The following is a 12,723-nucleotide window of genomic DNA, read 5'->3' as shown; positions in this document are numbered from 1 at the left end:
TCCAAAGTCTTGAGAACATGAAATGTGCTTCCTTTTTTAAGGATGGCCTAGTTAGAGAATGGAAACATGAGAATGTAGCAACTCTTGAATGGAAATACTTCAAGTTAAATAATGTCTCCTTTTCAATGTGTTTTTCACAATAATAGAAATACAAAACACAAGGTAGTTATTTATGCTAATTTTAAAAAAAAAACAAAATTCAATGAAATCTCTCTTTCAATATTGGTGTAACATACTCATATGTACGTATTTTGGGGTCGCATTGACTTGCTAATTTTTAACATTTATATTTAATGTTTATAAGTGGCAAATAATTGGAGGATATAAAAGATTAGTTTTGGTCACAAATTGAGTGATTTTAGAAATGTTGATTTTGGTCAATTTGGGCTTTTTATGTTGTTATTTGTAAGTTATTTCTATACCATACCTAACCATATTAGATAGTGTATGAGGGTTTTAATGAGTACTTTAGACTAAAGGAAACTCATATGGGGGTTTAGATAGTAAACATACCCCTAACGGGCACCTGAAACTGGACTTAGACACAACAAATTAACCCTTAATTTTTAGATAGCTTGGTATGAAGGAGTAGATAACTTTATTTGTTAGAGGCATGAACTAAATAAAGATATATCATAATAAGAGGAACGAAGGCCATGTTCGTAGCATTTGGAGATTCCTCACAGTTTGGATGGTATTTGTGAAATGAATCCGACACTACTTTTCAATGTTTTTTAAAAAATGTGCCATCTCTATTTTGGTTAAAGAATGTGTTCTTATGCCTGTACACCAGTAGCGTGTGATTAAAATTGAATTTTAAAAAGTGTGTCCCGTGTAAGCCGTGCATGAGTGACAACATATTTTTAGAAAAGATTTCTTTCTTTATATTTTTTGTTGCATGGTAATCTAACGAATTTTCATGGGATTTTTTTCGGCTATCCTTTAAAGCCTTGATATGATTCTATGTAGACTAGAGAGAGAGAGAGAGAGAGAGAGAGAGAGAGAGAGAGAGAGAGAGAGAGAGAGATCTCAAAGACCTATTCGAGATTTGGGTCGGTAGAACGAGATTGAATCCCTCTAGGAGCCTTGTGGTAGAGCCTAGAGAGGATGAGATCAAGAAGGAGGCATACCCAATATAGCCATGATATGCAGTGTGGAGGTTGGGTGGAAGGGCATCGGAGAAAGCCCTAGAGTGACTGGATTTCTATTGGTGAATATCTCTCTAGATTTGCATAGTTGTATTAGTGACTATTGTTGTTTTTTGGATTGATCAAACTTCGAAACAATTATAGTTATTGTACAAATCTCTTCTTTCTCATGAAGCATGATGTAATCTATTATGTGTGGTCAAGTGGTAAAAATTCTAAATATTTAAGAAATATTGTGAATTTTTATGACTAAATAAATGGAATATAATTAGGTGTATGTCACAATTGGGATATACGGCCCCAATCAGGCATCATGCGTGCTAAACTCACCCAGTTGTCCATCTTTTAAAACAAGATCTTAGCATCGGGTCACATCGAGACTGGTCTCTCTAGGATATTTATTTTGGTCTAAGATTACATTTAGTTGGATACAGGGTAAGAAGGAAATGCTTAGGCACAAATTGTGTGTGGGCATAGTGGTTGTGCAATGGGCTCTCAAAGCACGTAATCCGAATTTGAATCCCACCAAATACGGGGGGAGTTCACTCTTGGCTACCCTTGTTTACCTCATTTTCTGGTCATGAACATGCTTCATCTCAAGATCCATCCACTTTAGCCTCGCGGAATTTTCATGTAAGGCTAAGGTCGGGAGGCTAAGGTCGGATAACACTACCTTGATGCTTGAAGTGTGTTTGTCACTTGCCTCTTATAGAAGGATATTTTTTAAGTTCTCGTTAAAAAAATACATTTACAAAAATGAAATTTATAATTTAAAAAAATAACAGAGGGGAAAATAACAATTACCATAGAGTGGTTTTAGGGGGGTTTATAAAAGATGTCTTTAATGCATGTGAAATAGAAACCTTACACTAAGTGACCCCCCCCCCCCCCCCCCCGGCGAAGCAAAGCACAAAGAGAGTACAAATTCTTGAGTCGGCTAATGAACTCCCTAACTAACTCTCCTTCTTCTCTCTACGCCTTATGTAGTTGTGAGGCTACATTCCATAGTGCTCCCTCACATACACATTCCACAGTGCTCCCTCACGTACACATTCCTTCAAGAAAAATCTCCTAAGCGCTTCAAAGTTTAAGGGTTCCTAAACCGTGAGACTTATAAACCAATCCCCTACCTTTCCATATAGGGTTAGGCTAAAAGCATTGGTTTTAGTAATCCCATTGTGTTCTTCAGGGTGCGTCTATTTAGCGAGCCAAGAGCAGTGAGCACAGAGCAGTGAGTAGAAATAAAGTCCTTGTGAAAGTGAGCAAGTAGGGGCATGGTATGATGTTAAGCGAGCATGTAATGTTAAAGAGAAGAGTGAAACCATAGTGCAACTCTATAATGAACAGAACAAAGAAGACTAAAAAAGTTTAAAAATGACTATTGCAAATAAAGCATTTTCAAATGAATGGTGCGGATATAAAAAATCACTACAAAACTCATACTACTTGGCTCGCTAAAAAGACGTTGAATTGGTCATTGAGCTACTAATAGAAACAAACTATTGTTTGCAACCACATGGAAACCACAGCGACTAGATAGCATAGAAATCAAGCCATTAAGATGCACACCAATTTTAATAGCCATACCACTGACACAACAATATAATACTCTTTAGAAACCATAACCATAGGATTTAAAAAATTTATAATCCAAATAAAAATTGTCCAACAATCAGCTACATGCTATTGTAAAAAACATTCAGAAGCATAACATCCATCAAAACATTACTTCCAATAGTCCCAAAAAAATGATTGTCTCAATTAAAAAAAAGACTATCTCTAATGGCATTCTGATGTAGACATGTGATCCTCATAACTGCAAGAGACACAAAGAAAAGAAAATAAGCTTTATCAATACAAAATTATTCTCTACTAACATATTTATCTTTTCAACATGCATACCTTTGCTGAGTATGGTTCTAACAGGTGATCATAGATCCGCTCATCCTTGTCTAACATTATGACATTGCGATCCATAAATGCTGCCACTAGCCCAAGAGTTCCAGTGCCAGCAAACAAATCCAAAATCGTGTCCCCAGGACGACTGAAGACGGAGACAATGTATTTGCTAAGCCGCTGACCTCTCTGACAACCGCCCCGCCATGGTCTACCCTTTCTCTTCACCAGATCCTCCGATGGCACTCTTGAAAATGCACACAAACCATTAACCATATGCCATAAAGATCACCGAAAATCATTTTAAATTCTATCTTGATTTGAATGCATACATACATGTCAAAGATAAGATCTTGCCCTACATCAAGATCATCACCTAGTGCCAAATCCCTTAGTTGATCCCCATGCATCACAAAGCTTGTAGCAGGAGATGTTGAGCGAACAAAAACAGCCAATATTAGACAAGTGACCTACAAGCAAAGACACATTGGTTGTTCATGCATTTTCACCTTAAATGGGACAAAGAAGATTTGCACAAATGACAGCCCCAAAGAGAACAACACCAATACCTGGGTAGTAATCATTTGCCCCATCTTCTTCCCAATAGGTGGAGTACACCTCACAACCTGTCTATGATAAATGCCAAACCCAACGCTCTGTGCAACCTGCTCAATGGTCACTCCTTCTTCCATAGTGTAAAGGCATGTAAAGAAGCCTCGATCCGAGAGACAAGAATCAACAACTTTAAAAGTAGAGTCATACATGCCATCCCCAATCTTATTCCAATATGGAACCTTGTTTGCAACACAACCTCCAATGATGATATTTGAGGGGAAGTCTGCAAATATCAACTCCACACAGTAATCGGACCCTCTACTCTTGACATTCCCTACTGTGCAAATAACATTCATGGCATCAAGCACTTGCTTTCCCAATGAGGATGCATCCTCCATGTTCACAAAAGTAGCTGCAAGGTCCTCAATACTGACATTGAAGGCATAAATGGTTCCTATAGACAGGTTTTTGACATTTAACACACATAGTCTCAAGTCAAAACAATCGGATCACGATAGAGATGAGGTAGGAAGCTCACATACCTGGAGCTTGCAATGTCTTGGTTATGATGTCAGTTGGTTGTATCCCGCCTGCACTACTATTGGATGTCTGTTGCTGACTCTGCTCCCTATTTGCTTCCATTGCTCGATTCACCTCCAATGCACGATTCACTATTTCCCTCCCTAAATTCACTGGCAATGACTTACGAAAAGAAGCCGATGCAATCGATGTTGCATGTGATGTGGATGTGGCCTCATTATGATCAATTTGCTGGCTACGAAGCTCCAATATAGACTTATGTTGGCGATACAGATCAAGCTCCTCCTCAGGCACATGGTTTCTTTCAAGGTCCAACCACCACGGGCAGAAACGAGACTCTATGCTTGACATGGCCTGTTCAATGACAAACATGGGTAAACACAACTCACCCTCAATATGAACATGTTTCTCAATCATGGATTCAAAATGACAAATTCAATCACTTACTCTTCCAAGCTTCAAATCGGCATACATATAAGATTGATTGTCAACACAAAGCCACACACTAGCGAGAGGGGGTAAAATATCCAATTGGTGCTCCTCAATTTCAGAAAGCAACCATCTGCAAGCCAAAGCACAAATGATAAAACAACACACAGAAAGAAGCATGCATGTTTTTTAACAAGGAATATCTGGGTTATGTTGGAGGAAAACCTATAAACGACTCGCCGTGCAGCACTTTGTAGGCCTGGTTGATGGTCAATATCATGGCTAAATTTTATGCCTCCTTCGTGCACTTTGAAAGCCCTTTTGAAGTACTTTCTTCTGCATAGAACAACAAAAGAGGTGAATCGGCTCTCACCTGGCAACCTGACTCGATCGGCATTTTTAATATCATTTTGGATTCTCAAACCCAGCTCCGTGATCTGAAGCCAGTAGGAGTACATGTGCAGCCATTCCCTAACCTTTGTCTTATCATTTGGCATACCCTCAAGTGATCGCACTGCAGCCTGAGAGTTGTCCAATAGCTTGACAATGTGAGCCTTATCTGTGTCTCTGATGCAAGCAGAACCTATCATATTGAGCTTTTCCTCTGTGGCCACATGATTGCTTGACGCGTGCCATGGGAGGGAGAGCACTGCACACCAAAAGGCCTCACCATTGGAGGGATCAGCAATCCTTGCATATTTTGATGTTTTTCCTCTGTAGAGAACTTCTACCTTTCGAGTCACATTCTCCCTAGCAGACTCGGCAAGTGGTCCATTTGTTGATGCCTCATCAATTTTTTGCTCCATCTCATCCTTGAACAAGAGCCAAGTCATAATCTGGATTGGCAAATGAAGCCAACTAGGCCTTCCTCTGGCAGATGCACTCTGCATCTCTCTCTCAACCCATAGCTTGTCCTCATTGTCCAAATGTGCCATGAGAGTTGTTAGGTCGGACTCTCCCAATCTTCTTAGTTGAAATAGACGATCACCAAATGTGGTTGGCACAAATGCATAATCATGTGTCCTACAAAACAAAGAAGAAATATGTTAATATTCTTGAGTACAAACAACTTACTTGACATAGAAGGAGACTCTGATGACAAATTAACTTACTTGTTCAACCTGGACAATGAAAACAAAAGCTCACCCACATCCCTCCGCTCGAACACATAAAATTTACAGAGAACACAACAATGCATGGACAAATCCCCTTGAAACCCTGTAATAAAACACAAAATTAGGAAGGACAAAGAAGCATAAGAAACTATAACATCCCAATGAGAACTCACCTGTAGAAATGCAGTCCATCCAAGCATTGTGTCGATTATTACCATCAAGAATATGCACCATTTTTCGGCTCAAGTACGGACCCCACTCGGGGTCAAGTGCAAGAGTTTCCTCAAATTGTTGATTCACAGTCCTCCAATGCTCATCCCAAGATTCCTCCCTCTCTTGTGTCAATGGTGTCTCCTCCCCTTCCAAGTCCATAGTTGATACTGTGAAAGCTCCCATGCTCTCAATGTACCCACCTAGTTTTTTGAAGCTTCGAGTAAGAGATTTATCTGTTGAGAGAGAAACCTTTCGGATTGCCTCCGTCTGGATCATCCTACAGAGAGGAACACGTGGAGGTGGAGACCTAAATTTGACTCCTATCCTATCTAAAAAGGCTTGTGGAGTAGATGTCTCTAGAATCTTCCCAAAAATATCAACCTTATTTTTTTTCTGCTTGCTTCCTTCAGTTTGGGTTGTGACAACTGTTTCTTCTTGATCCTCTAGTGGATGTGTGTTCTCTTCCCCCTCTATCTCTCTCCCAGTATCCTCAGTATTCTCACCTTCATCCTCATTATCACCACCTTGAGTATTCTCACCCTCATTTTGATCACCTTTATTTTCCTCAATTGCCCCCACTACATTTTGTCCATCCTCCTCATTTCTTTCATCACTATGTAGATGCTGCCTATCCATATCCACCTCCAGGTTAGTGTCATCTATGATATGTACCGCATGCTCTGTAGTAGTAGGGTTTGAGGAGGCGGCTTGCTCCAAAGTGCTAGAAAAATCAGCTTGCCTCCTTGTGTGTCTCGATGAGCTCTCACCTGGGCCAACCTGCACACTCTTTTTCCGCTTAGCAAGAGGTAACTCATCCATTTTTGCACAACAAGAACCTTTCAAGCAAGATGCTCTAGTGAAATGACTCGAACTCATTTGAAAACCAGATAGCCATGCAAAAATACAAGAACAAATCTTCAAATAGTATTGTACTCGTATTGTATAATTAATTGATTATTTTAACAGCAAATTCAGTAATACGACACAAACTTAAAGAAAAGGTGGCACATTCACTAAAGAGATTAAATTCAGTACTGCAACACAATCATCAAACAAAGGTGGCACATTCACTATCCAACAAAACGGCCAACTCATTATAACGAACAGAATATCTTTGAGATTATCATATGGAGTGCTTTGGCCCAAATTCCAAGGCATTCAAAGCCGTATTGAATATTTTAAAAAAATCTCCATTGGAAAATATTTACGGAGCCCTTTTCAGGTGTTCAATTCAAGGCATTCAAATTTATTGGAAAATATATAAAGATTCGGTAGCCCAAATCTGAAGGCGTTCAATATTGAGTATTAAGAAACTTTAGAAGTGATATTTCGCAATCCAACACTTTTTTAAGGACAAACTTTTTTCTTTTTGTGCTATTGTTCTTTAGATGCACATGTTTGCTGGTCTCCTCTCTCGACTGTGTGAGCCGTTTCTCAACCAAGAAGACATCAAATGTGAGTTTTTTGAGCTTCTTGTATACACAAAGTCTGCATAATATAGACAGTAGTAAGAGAGACACTCTATGCAATGTGTTTGAGACAGCACCATATAGATAGCATGTTCTTACACTACTCTCTCCAAATTTCTGCCGCCGGGGGGATCCAAGGGGGGCCGGCTTTTTGGGAATGAAAAGTACAAAAAGACATCTTCTAGAGAATCTTTTGACCACCTTTAATCACCCAACATTTTTGTATACATGGCATCACATGATTGGCCCTTTTCCTTAATAACCTTTTAATCACATGGCATCTTAAAGGGCCCCTATAGACCTCAATCTTCCCCTAATGGGGATGTCAAGAGGATGCTCCTCCCGTAGCACCCATAGATGGAATGGTTGTGCTAGCCATGCCTAGAGCAAGAAAGGTATATGCAATGGTAGTAGGCGTGGGGTGTGGGACGGGGTGAGCCATAGTCATTTATGATAGTAACCGTGGGCATATAGCTATGTGTGGCAATGGTATGATTTTGGTTAGAGGTGTTGTGGTGGTTGCCATGCTACTAATCATTGGAGGAGGGAATATGATAGCTGGGTCTCGGTGGAGGGTCATAGTTCACTCCTGATGGGGTTCTGAAAAAAAGCATTGTAGCCAACACATTTGTGCCCAGTACATTGTGAAATCACTTTTTTTGTGTTGTCATGCATGAGAATAATTGAAAGAACAAGAAATCCCCATGATGAGACATTTAAGAAAGATGAATATATCGAGAGTGGTAGATCTTTGAGATATTCAAGGGAATATATATTGAACAAAAGCGATAAAGAAAAGAAATAACAAAAAGATTGCACAATCTATAACGTGTTTCCCGGCATATCTACACAATAGAACATGTGAATGGCAACTTGATGAGTATTTATTTTATTTTGAGTTATTTATAGTTTAAGAGTCTGTACAAAAAGCTCTTAATTTTTTAAAAATTTTGTAAAAGTGCTAAACTTAAAGCTCACAAAATAATCACACTCTCCCCTTTAGATTATGAGGTTTGAAAGCTAATTTCCACCAGATTTTGGTTGGATCCATGGAGGCTAGCTATAATAGCTTTGTTTGGTTTAATATATTTGGCCAATTCAAAGTTCTCCATGTAGACACTCTTCCATATTTCCCTTGATGTTCTTTTGTAAAGGTAACTTGTGTGAGACTTGTAGAGAATATCTCTCAAATCATCATCTATATCTACATCACATTGAGCCCCATAGGGGTGGTGGAACAACTCGTTTGACAAGGTGGCATAGTTTTGGAAAAGAGTAATAGAATCATCTTTATACTTATTCAATTTGTTCACACTTAATAATAACTTATTTCTCAAATCATAAGATAAAATCTCCTTACCACTACTTTCTATAAATTATTGGGGTATAAACTCCCTCGTTATTTTATGTATAACAGATCTTAACCTTTCTTCTACACATTATCCCCACGATGTGCCTGACTGAATTGGGTTTCCACCGCAGGTATCATTACCCTCAACTTATTCTCTTGAGATAAAAGATAATCAAGTTTATGATGGTATTGTTCATAAAATATGGAGCCATCATTACTTTCCCTATAAATCACATCCACATCTAGCTCTCCTATCTAAAGATTGGTGGACAAATGAGGAAACGATAAAAAAGGGATCTCAATAATGCAAGTAGAAAAGTTTCCAGGCCAAGTCTTTTTCAATATAAAAATCCTTTGATTTTTGAAAAATTGTTACTTATATCAAGGCATAGCTTCTCGTTAAATTTCTACCTCGACTCTATGAGTGACTCTTCAAAAATGCAAAAACTCTATAGGTTCATAAGGGTCAGGGTCAGGGTTAGGGTCAGTAGATCTTCAAAGTACCATTACTAGGACCTTGATTTTGGACAACATAATCACTTGTACTAGGATTGATTCTTTAGTCAAATAAAAACTCAGCCTTTTTATATATTCACAGAAACGTATATTCATGATAACTTCAATACAAGTCATCAAGTCATTTTTTCCCCTTATTGAGGGATTATCTTGAATTGTAGGGGAGTAATCTATTACATATATTGAGAAGGGGCCTTCCCAATCCGTATTTTGTATAGAAGTATATTCTCTAGTAATTCCTAATGATCTCCTAAGGTAATAGACACTATAACTTCATCATTGTAGAGCTCTAAGCCCTATGCAATACATAATCTAAACTTGGTACTCTTATACGATTTCTTGAGAGATTTCTTGGGAAAAGGCCATGGATTGTAGCCAATTTACAAAGTTTTTTATAGCTACCCTACCATTACTATGGCATTAAGCTTTGGCGGGGGAGTTCGGGGGCAGCGCCCCCGAAGCTTGAAACGAACTCAAAATCGTGACGATTTTGTCACTGCTCGGCAGCAAAACATCCTATTATTTTGTGCGCTGAGCGCACAAATTAATTCAAGAAAAATAGCAAGAGGTAACGCCGCACATCTCATACTGTGTGTGGAGTGTGGCAGCAGCAAAACATCCTATTATTTTGTGCGCTGAGCGCACAAATTCATTCAAGAAAAATAGCAAGAAGTAACACCGCACATCTCATACTACTGTGTGTGGAGTGTGGCGGCAGCAAAACATCCTATTATTTTGTGCGCTGAGCGCACAAATTCATTCAGGCAAAATAGCACAAATTCATGGATGATGATACCTTTCTGTGTCTCTTTGTTGGGGAGAAAGATTGGAGTGGGGAGAGGGCCCTGCGCATGAGATCAGCGTTTCTTTGCTGGGGAGACGTATGATGCTTCATGATCGCTTCTCTGCGTGTGTGTTCGAGGGAAGATGCTTCTGTGTGGAGGACGACTAAAAGCGTTAAGTAATTGCTTCATAAGAAGTAGCCGACTACTAAAAACCCTAAGTTAGGCACTGGACAAATTTTTTTATCCTAACACTAATGAATTTCAACACTAAAATTTAAGGGTTTGGTCAATATTTTTCCGATTTATTTAAATCTATAGCACAGTTATGCTATGGCATCCAACTGGTAGAGTTTTTGAAATCTAATAGGAGATTATGAAAAAGCGCAAGAACTAACACAAAGCAAATATGTGTGTGTGTGTGTGTGTGTGCGTGTGTGTGTGTATACATACACACACGTGTACACACAAACATATATACATATATACATGTACTCTTCTTGATACCCTTCATTATGACTATTTTTGCAATAAATATTTTTATTTGCTTCTACCCATAGTCTTAAAATGAGCCTGGTAAAATTGTATTATGGCTAGTATATGCTATTGATTAGAGCAAGAACATCTAGTATTAAAATATTTTTGGCTAATATTCAATGTAAATTCCTTAATTGTTGTTGTGACTGCATTATGCAGGGAGGCTCGTGTTTTCCTCCATTCTACAATGGGTGCATGCATTCGAGTCCCCTTCTTGAATGGCAAATGTCTTGTGTCAATCAACATGATCCGGGGGAAGCTTGGAACTATTGGTGGGATAAATGTGGAGGCCTTACTTGAAATTGGAGGAGAGTATGAGCCCATTTGTCCTTTACACTTGTATGCAGGGATTGGAGACGAGGCATATTTTATCTTGGAGCATTCATTGTCCTCTGTATATATTGCCAAATCAGAGAATTATTTTGAGACCCCAGAACAAGGCCCCTCAACTATATTTCCTCCCGGTTCTCGAAAGAGTACTCCAATGTAAGTGGCATTAACTTTGTCTTTGACATTTTTTGTTTTGCATTGCGCATTGAATTAGAGAGCATTGTGCTTTACAGTGACTTGGACACTGAAGAGATAGAAGAAATCAATGTCCAAGCACATGGGTCATTGCAAGAGGAGATAGAGGTCTCCCCTGTGGAAAAGTGCTTTCAACATTTGGAAGAGGAAGATGTTCAGTTTGATACTGCGGTCTCTTGCTTTCAAATAATCCGCATGTTACCTCCTACTGATGTCTTGCACACTTTAATCCATGATTGTGATTACAAAGGCAAGGTAAAAGAGCTTCCCAAGGTGTACCCAGAGTTCAGTACATATGAGCTTGAAGGTGGGAAAGGTATGGAAGGGATGGAGCAAAAATACGAGGGCAACATTTGGACAAAGCCACAAACGCAAACTAGGGCCAATAAAACTTTTGTTCTTAGGAAGAGCTTCTGCGGGGGAACCTTCCACTGCATGAATGAGCACTGCTCCTTTAGGACACGTATGAATCAACCAAACAAACTCCATTGGAATGGGCAACTGATAAAATCTCCAAAATATGGGAATTTAGCAATTGGGAGCTTCGGGAACCTTGAGTGTTTTTTCTGCAAGCATGTGCCAATGTGTCTTAAAGAATGTCCTGCCTGTGTCTATTATTTTATGCCAAAAGAATCAATGCATAGCAGACTATTTATTCATTATGGCAAACATACACACATGGTTTCCAAGGGAATGTGCCGAGCATCGATACGAAATATCAAGGCCTTTGTAGCACGTGCAGTGGGCATCGACCACAACGCTGGGCCCAGAAAGGTACAAATGATTGTGGCAAGGGAGGTGGTTTTAAGAGCATTCACTGATGATGACAAGGCACAGGGAGAATTCATGACAGAGAGGGAGCTACAGGAGATGTCGCAAGAGTTGCAAAGTTTGATAAATGTCAAAAAGTACGTAGGAAGTGCAATTTAGCAAAGAATAGTATGCAATTATCATCTTTAATACACTAAGTATGCTTTATGAATGCAGGGTGAAGCAGATGGTAATGCAAACACGAAAAACAACACGGCCTCTGGGTGAAGGATATGAAGCCATTCTTAATCTAAAAAGAACATGCCATTTTGAGTTCTTCCATGGTTCTCGATTTCCATTGCAAGCCACCACTACTACTGAGCGTTGCTTTATCTTTAAGATGTCTACTACTGGACCTGGTTCTGGGATTGACATTGTTCGGCGAATGGACAAGGATGGTAATGGGGATCTTAATCAAGCATGGGTCTGCTTTGATCATGTGCATCGAGTGGATACTGGATGGCATACAATGGGAGCACATGTTTATGACCACATGTAAGTTACAAGCGGTAGAGAGCATTGCTTAATTTGTGTCTTTAATATAACTCTGTTTCCATTTGTGGCATGCAGGATTGGTGAGCTATTGACAATAGCAACTTGTGAATTTAGAGAAGAGGATGAGGATGCTCAAGTCATGTTTTGGGAAAATATGAATTTGGTAATGGTGGAGCACACAGGGGAGGTAGCAAATTTTTTTGGGTTTATGGCGGATGAGGCTGGCGCTAACTGGAATGCAGTGAGACGTGTCTTCAACGATGGAAAGGAGATGATTGAAAGGGAAAGGTCATGTTTATGGCATTGGGAAGACAACCTTCGTGTCCACACGCAGAGGTACAT

At 39.3% G+C, this 12,723-nt stretch overlaps 2 protein-coding genes across 2 annotated transcripts; one reads left to right on the top strand and one right to left on the bottom strand.

Moving 5' to 3' along the window:
- Window positions 1-2,817: 2,817 nt before the first annotated feature.
- LOC147609042 (uncharacterized) lies at window positions 2,818-10,163 on the bottom strand. The gene is made up of 9 exons (XM_086788705.1): window positions 10,029-10,163; window positions 5,857-6,673; window positions 5,681-5,786; window positions 5,354-5,591; window positions 4,142-4,493; window positions 3,938-4,053; window positions 3,381-3,514; window positions 3,051-3,291; window positions 2,818-2,964 (listed from the first exon to the last, which is right to left on the bottom strand). The coding sequence occupies exons 1-9, from the start codon at window positions 10,125-10,127 to the stop codon at window positions 2,959-2,961; spliced, it is 2,109 nt and encodes a 702-aa protein (XP_086644831.1). The 5' UTR covers window positions 10,128-10,163; the 3' UTR covers window positions 2,818-2,958.
- A 1,693-nt stretch (window positions 10,164-11,856) lies between these two features.
- Window positions 11,857-12,385, top strand: LOC147609041 (uncharacterized). Its single transcript, XM_086788704.1, has 2 exons — window positions 11,857-11,984; window positions 12,064-12,385. Exons 1-2 carry the CDS (start codon window positions 11,857-11,859, stop codon window positions 12,383-12,385), a joined length of 450 nt encoding a protein of 149 aa, XP_086644830.1.
- Window positions 12,386-12,723: the final 338 nt, after the last annotated feature.

Source organism: Cibotium barometz, chromosome 52 (genome assembly GCF_041138505.1).
Source record: "Cibotium barometz isolate CiBa-2024 chromosome 52, ASM4113850v1, whole genome shotgun sequence".
Taxonomy (NCBI): Eukaryota; Viridiplantae; Streptophyta; class Polypodiopsida; order Cyatheales; family Cibotiaceae; genus Cibotium; species Cibotium barometz.
Note: the sequence above shows the minus strand (reverse complement) of the source record. Positions and strands in the feature narration are given on the sequence as shown.

What these genes read in the sequence shown, in the direction of transcription:
- LOC147609042 (XM_086788705.1), bottom strand. Translation starts at nt 10,127, where the DNA reads ATGAAGCATCATACGTCTCCCCAGCAAAGAAACGCTGATCTCATGCGC. An exon ending in GATGGACTGCATTTCTACAG is followed by an intron (nt 5,787 to 5,856) that starts GTGAGTTCTCAT and finishes GTTTTATTACAG; the next exon opens with GGTTTCAAGGGGATTTGTCC. An exon ending in TGGAGCAAAAAATTGATGAG is followed by an intron (nt 4,494 to 5,353) that starts GCATCAACAAAT and finishes GTCATTGAACAG; the next exon opens with GCCATGTCAAGCATAGAGTC.
- LOC147609041 (XM_086788704.1), top strand. Translation starts at nt 11,857, where the DNA reads ATGATTGTGGCAAGGGAGGTGGTTTTAAGAGCATTCACTGATGATGAC. An exon ending in AGTTTGATAAATGTCAAAAA is followed by an intron (nt 11,985 to 12,063) that starts GTACGTAGGAAG and finishes TTATGAATGCAG; the next exon opens with GGTGAAGCAGATGGTAATGC.